We start from the raw sequence: 6,772 nt of genomic DNA on the forward strand, positions 1-6,772 counted from the left end.
AGCATGTTTTCCAAATCACGGAGCTAGCATTGTATTGTTGTCAAGGTAGTAGCAAATCTCTACTGGCTAGCTACCGTTCACTAGTTTAGTTAAGTTAGCCTTGACAACAAGACAATGCTAGCTCTGTGATTTGGAAAACATGCTTACCGAGCTGGCCTGCGGTGGCCATGGGGCTGTTGCTGTCGCTGTTGAATAGGTTTGTACAGCCAGCGGGACGGCTCTGCCGATGTTCTCGGCTAACGCTGATTTGTTAGACATTTCGCAGAGTGACCATGGCCGACAGTACCGTGCCTTGTTTGGGGCGGGCGGGGATAGGCTCTTGCTGACCTTAATGCAAGCGAACGTGACAGACCAGTCAAAGTGAGCCCCCCCCTTGTGGCTGGCTATAGTGGCTATAATTCCCACACCATTCATAAAAGTGACACTAAAAACTCAAAGTACTCTTCAAATACAGTTTTCCCCAACTATGTTTATTATTTAAGGTAGTTATTTTCACGGTTATCCAAGTTCAAGAGTCCATATCCCCGGATGAGATTATTTGTATTCGTTAGTTGACACTATAAACATACACTGACCTCCTCGAGCTTTTATTTTGGTACTTCCGGTTACCGGCATTTGATTTGCATGTTAACTAAATATTTAGTTTCACCTGAAACATTTAGATTTAGCATTTAGATTTAGATTTAGATTTAACATTTAGATTTAGATTTAACATTTAGATTTAGATTTAATATTTAGATTTAACATTTAGATTTAGATTTAACATTTAGATTTAGATTTAGATTTAACATTTAGATTTAGATATAAGATTTAGATTTAGCATTTAGATTTAACATTTAGGTGTAACATTTAATATTTGGATTTGACTATTTAAAATATTTCCAAGTTGACAAATATTGTTGTAAATGTGAAGAAAGTGAACAAGAAAGTGACCCTCAAAATTTCATACCAGATTTTTAAACATTATTTAAAGCTAAATGTGACAAAATGTTGCTGTTATTTTGAGTGTGAGCCGCTTTACAAACGGCGCCCCATAGTGTTCTTCAATGGAACATGATGTTCATGTTGTGGTCCGATTTATTTTAAAATTACAATAAATATACATGCAAATAATACTGTGTACATGCAAATAATTGGTGATTCCCAGATAGAATCTAGGCACCGGTGGTATTGCCAAAGAAGCCCAAAGACCAGACCAAAGGAGGCTCCGGACCGGTCAGCTGGAGTAGATGACTGAAGGTGGAATGGGAGGTGGAGGGTTTCACCCTTTGCCTGCAACGACAGCTGAATAGTAAAGGGAGAACAGATTTTTTAAAGCAGGGCTGTGACTCTGTGATTGGCCCTCGCAATTTGTGTATGATTCTGATTGGTTTAGCAGGAAGGTGACTGCCCCTACCAGCTGATTCTATTTAGGAAGAGAGCATTGATTAAATTAAGTCTTTCTGATAGATTTTTTGCTGAGCTATATTTCAATAAGGAGAGACTAGTTGCAGACATGTGACTTATACGCGGCGAAAGTATATTTTTAAGATAACAGCTGAACTGATTAGGAGTGCGTCGATTAAGTTAGGTCTTCCCGAAAGAATTTGCTCTGAGCTACATTTAATATCACAATCAAAATAATTTTAACCAGTATAAAAAGTTAAGGCTACAGACAAGCATTAAGGTCTTCTTCATTCACAGTCACGTTCACATTCGCTTGTGTATGTAGACGACGTTGTTGCATGAAGGACAGCGATGCTCCACATCTTGACAGGAATCAACACAGAACGGGATACAACAGCAAAGAAAACACCTGTGGGAGGAAACAAAGAATTGTAACTTTCCAGTTGGGTTCCTAAAGTTATAATGGTTTGTGACAGAGTGTACCATGTCCTGTGTAGTAGTTTCAGACATTTGCAACATTAACTCGCTTTCCCTTTTCAAAACCCGCTTGAAAACACATTTTTTTCACATTGGCATAGCCAACATCATCACCACTCATCTGTACTAAATGTTCTGTTTGTTTTTCCTATTATTGTTACTATTTTTTTAACTGTAAGGTGACGTATGTAAAAATGTATTATTATTATTATTATTATTATTATTCTCATTATATGTTTTATCCAAGCTAGAAACCACCATAAACTAGACGTGTACTAAGTTTCTATCCAAAAGGTTGTTTTTACCCAAAGAGGGTGAGGCCACCACAGATGGCCCAGGTAAGCAGGCCTGGTGTGTGCTCTATCCTGGTGAGGACCGACTGCTGGCAGTGGGGGCACACGGTTTGTCCCGGGACATCTTGCAGTTGAGGTGTTACAATCATCTGAGTCACTGAGGATGAGAAATGCACAACACAAAAAGTAAAGGATTTGTCTCCTTCTACTTTTGTCTTCGTATAAAAATATTTTAAATCTTTGTCAGTATTTGTTTGCAACCGTTGCAACTGAAAATGATGAATATGTTGTATATATGTATTGTTTTTTATTGTACAGTATATGTGTCTATGTTACCATTTGTGTACTGAATGTTTACCAATACATATCTATTTGTTGGATGTGTAGTGAGTTAACACCTAACAAAGTTTCTGTAGATTTTCCACTTTGGGACGTTTACCACCAGATTTGAGGATAAAAATGTACTCACTGCATTGACTCATCAAGACCAGCAGAGGCTGTCAATTACCAGTTAATATCCGTGTGAGAAGCCCACAATTCACAGGACGTGTTTTAGTGGTTTTCAAACGTGGAAGAGAAGTATAACTTTCTAAAACTGTTCTGGTCCAAAATGACAGATTTAAACATTCCCTGTGCCATTTTTCATCAGATTGCCTCAAGACCTCATGATATCCTTCACAAAAGGCATGTGAATACATTCAATTCATTGTGACTACTTTCTCTGAATTTTGAGTGATTTATTCAAGTTGGTCAAACTTTTTTTTATTTACGGTTAAAAACGACCACCATAAGAAATAACACCCACCCACCCACACACACACATGTTGTGGATGTTAATCTTCTAATATAGTTCTTTATACAATAACTGTTCTAATAAATATACTTTTCCTCATTTTTCTTGGTATTTATGTTAAAACAAGAGCAGTCAAAACTGTCAGGTCAAATTTGACTGTGAACAGTAAAATAAATGGGGTAGCAACTAACACTGTTTAAAGATATATACTCAAGATAGGAATCCTTACTCAAAATGTGACTATTCACCCAAAAAAGAAAAAGTGAACAATGGCATTTTGTTATGCACAGAAGCTACAAATGGGCTATTCTTTAGCTCACTGTGGTAGGAGACTGAGGACTTCACCCTCGGACATTCTGACAGCCCGCAGTGGCAGTATGGAAACACATTAATGAGCTGTTAATGATGTGTTTTTATATGCAGGGTGTGAACAAGTGTTTGTTTACATGTTGTGAGAAGTGGTGCATTCACATTGTCTTTTACATTAGAAAGTATTATCTCAGCCATCTCACCTGTGACAGATGCAGCCTGGGGCGGAGCACCTGGCAGATAAAACACACAGTTTACCAAAGCAAGAAAGGACCATTCAGAACAGATTTCTGAAAGTGCAATATGGACAAGTGCAAAATCTGAATTTTGAATGAACTATTTTGATGCTGCAGCGACAACCTACAAATTGTATCCTACAGACTAAAGAAAACATCATAGTCATTATAATAATTAATATTTTATGTCAAACAATTCTTGGAGTGTTTTTTCCTTCAAGTTTTGTTTCAATTAGTCAAGTAATGCTATAAAAACGGTAAGAAGCGTCATGATTGACAGCTGTTGTTAACTTGCGATTGGTCAATATTGCTGCTCCACTCCTGATTGCTACTGCGCACTCTTGCTCCAAATTTACAAGATGGCAGCCAAATCTGAGATATGTTGGCTTCACTTTTGTACAGTGGGAGGAAGTGGAGACATGTTGTCCATCTTCATATACAGTCTACACAGAGTAAACATTGTGAAACAGAACTAGTTTAGTTTGGGAAACAAAATTACTTAAAAAGGATAAGAACAACATCAGTCATTGGCTTAAACTGAGTAGCGTAAAAATACAGAAATGAGAGAGTAACATGATGTCACAGACCTTGATGCGTCACAGACTAAAGTTCAAGAAGTGATAGTTGACTTTTGGCTACACATGAGACACAAATCCTGGATTCCTAAAAGTCTTGTTTGTTTGAAGAGCATCATCTTTTAGCCCAGGCAGACACATACCTCCCTGGTTAACAGGTGGAGGCCCCGCAGGTGCGAAGCCCGGCTGAGGGTACATCCCTGGCTGCTGCACGGCACCCCCGTAGTTCATAGGTGGCCCAGGGTATGGTGGAGCCAAATCCTGTTGTGGGTGTCCTTTTTCCATCTTTAGAAATCTTAACTGCACACATGAAATGTGTATTATACATTTTTTCAACTGGCTTTCAGGTTTGATCAGCACCGCCACAAAAAGCCACACTTTTCAACAGGTGCATGCTTTTTTTGAACACAAACTTTGGTTAGAAATGCAGCCAAAGAAAAAAAGATGTCATCAAATTTAGAAGAAAAAATGGGCAAAAGGTATTACTGGCAAAATGTGTGTTGAGTATCAAAGTAAAGCAGTCAATGATTCTATTCATTTTTTCCCCTGTGCTATATTAAACATTAGTAATATGACATTAGTGTTACTGATGCGTTAATGAGAAAGCAGCTTTCACTAGTTGTTTCTGTAGCAAATTTTCTTGATTTGGTGTTAGTAATTTCATCTATGACAACGGCTCATATTTAACAAGTTAAATGTCACCTGTAAAAAACAATATTAACCAAATGCAGAGTGGAGTAAAATGTACATTATCTATTTCTGAAATGCAGTGAGGTAGAAGTAACTTAAGCACGTTACAAGTACTTTAAAATTGTTCTTCAGTACAGTACTTGAGAAAGCGCACTTAACTACTTTCCAACACTGGGAAAAACAGAGAGTAGCTTTAAAGAAACTACAGTATTAATACAGTAGCTCTTGGTTCATAGCAGCAGGCAGAGGGAAGCAGTGAACAGAAGCAATTTACTTTATCAGTCATTTGCCTAGTTTGAGAGGCGTAGGGCAATAGAGCCTGTGTGCTTTGCTCCGATAATGTTGCTCTGTACTTGTCCTCTGAGTTTTCAGGAATGCAAAACAATACTTTATTGCTGCGTTTTGATAACATGGAATAATGTGGTGCCAGAATGTATGCTGGTCAGCCTCGCTAATAGTGAACAGGCCCCTTCAGCGTGAGACTTCCTGTCTCATCAGAAATCAACCCTAAATCAATTAGAGCAACATGAGCCACACACATTAGTTCACCATAGCATTGGACTTGAGCCTCACCCTGTTTTGTTTGAACAGTGTGGCTGGATAAAGGTAACATCACCAATGTCTGACCGTAAAAATACACTACGTTTATATTCTTTGAATCTGTTCTGTACAGTGGTGAAATAATAACATCAACAACTAAGTTAGGATAATATCCAAATTCATATGCAGTACACACACAAAGCTCATAACTTTAACAAAATAGCAACAGCAGCTGATCATTATATAGAAAACAAATACAAATACATTATATACAAAACAAATAATTTACCTACCTATTACTTTCCATCAAAATAAAAGAGTTACGCACCCTTTCTCCTGGAGCTGCCTGGTACCGAGTGAGGCAATAAGAACCACAGTAAGATAGATATTTCAAGTATTTCCTGTATTTTTCACAATGTAATGGACGGGCTAGTCCTACAACATTCTGATTCCCCCTCCTCCTCACCCCTCCCCTTTGTTCCATGTGACTGGGTGGATCCACAGAAAATGAACTGAATTTTATTACAGTGTTTGATCAATGTTGTTCAAATAATGACCAATAAGCCAATAAGAGCTGTGAAAACAGTAAAAAAAAAGAGAAAAAAAAGTACTTTCACAAAAACAGAGGGAGAGAGACGAGTGTTTGCTAAGAACAATGCATTCTTTGTTGGTCTGACATAATGCATCGTGTCATTAATGGTATGTCACTGTTTCAGTCAGCAATCTCGTTGCAGTTAAGAACACATGCAGACACAAAGTACAAACCACTGTGACTCAAAAAAAGTTGTGATTTGCCCCACCCCTGTTAGCAAACGGGAAGATGCAAATAAGGAAAAGGTCGGGTAAACCAAAATAAGTGTCACCTGAGGGTGTACAAAAGATGTGCAGGGTCTTCAACGGTGACCTTCAGAATTGTTGTGTCAGTGGGAAGTTGCAGTAGCTGTATTACTTGTTAAACAAAATGCTAACTTCTGTAAAAGTACAAAAGGTTTCACCTAAATTGTGGTGTAGTTTCCTCTAGTGATGACAAACTCACATCAGCACATTCATGGTCATGCAAAACAGGATGAATCATGCAGAAGTGCAGGAAAGTAGGGAAAAGCAAATGTAAAACATAAAATGGGAACGTTTTACCCAAGCAAGATTTCTCTGAAACGTATCATTTCTCCATTAAGGCCTAAGGATACATACCACACTCCTTTGAAAAAACTATATTTCACAGTGCCTGTACAATGGTTTCCCACACTAAGTGATTGTGAAGGATCCACCCTTTAAACACATGACTTTGAAGCATGAAGGCCAGATGACAGTCAGGGCAAGGTTAACAACACTGAGAGGTCACAGGACTGTCACAAGGACATTACCCATTACATCTGGAATGTGAAGTGCTACAGCCATGCTGATAATTACAGTTGATGGGAAGGAAATCCTGAGAATACATACATATACATATATATACATGTATATATATAT

The 6,772-nt window shown here is 38.0% G+C and overlaps 1 protein-coding gene and 1 long non-coding RNA gene across 6 annotated transcripts in view; one reads left to right on the forward strand and one right to left on the reverse strand.

Moving 5' to 3' along the window:
- Window positions 1–1,149: 1,149 nt before the first annotated feature.
- On the reverse strand, window positions 1,150–5,804 carry LOC117957657 (LITAF domain-containing protein-like). 5 transcript variants are annotated; one of them, XM_034893552.1, is made up of 5 exons: window positions 5,628–5,804; window positions 4,213–4,369; window positions 3,462–3,491; window positions 2,169–2,316; window positions 1,150–1,795 (listed from the first exon to the last, which is right to left on the reverse strand). In XM_034893552.1, exons 1-5 carry the CDS (start codon window positions 5,781–5,783, stop codon window positions 1,690–1,692), a joined length of 597 nt encoding a protein of 198 aa, XP_034749443.1. In that variant the 5' UTR covers window positions 5,784–5,804; the 3' UTR covers window positions 1,150–1,689. The 5 variants fall into 5 exon arrangements, with proteins under 5 accessions (XP_034749443.1, XP_034749448.1, XP_034749444.1 ...); XM_034893557.1 differs by having other exon boundaries at window positions 2,169–2,313; window positions 5,593–5,658; XM_034893553.1 differs by having other exon boundaries at window positions 1,152–1,795; window positions 2,169–2,313.
- The window catches only part of LOC117957658, a 13,596-nt gene continuing 10,782 nt past the window's right edge, over window positions 3,959–6,772 (forward strand). The window contains exon 1 of the long non-coding RNA XR_004659554.1: window positions 3,959–3,969. This is a non-coding gene — a long non-coding RNA (uncharacterized LOC117957658). The remainder of the gene's footprint in view (window positions 3,970–6,772) is intronic.

This window comes from Etheostoma cragini, chromosome 15 (genome assembly GCF_013103735.1).
Source record: "Etheostoma cragini isolate CJK2018 chromosome 15, CSU_Ecrag_1.0, whole genome shotgun sequence".
NCBI lineage: Eukaryota > Metazoa > Chordata > Actinopteri > Perciformes > Percidae > Etheostoma > Etheostoma cragini.

Bases quoted from the DNA above. Each gene is read 5' to 3' on its own strand.
- LOC117957657 (XM_034893552.1), bottom strand. From the start codon at position 5,783: ATGGAACAAAGGGGAGGGGTGAGGAGGAGGGGGAATCAGAATGTTGTA. The intron at 4,370-5,627 runs GTGCGTAACTCT...TCATGTGTGCAG, and splicing joins AGGCAGCTCCAGGAGAAAGG to TTAAGATTTCTAAAGATGGA. The intron at 1,796-2,168 runs GTAAAAACAACC...TTCCTCCCACAG, and splicing joins GGTGGCCTCACCCTCTTTGG to GTGTTTTCTTTGCTGTTGTA.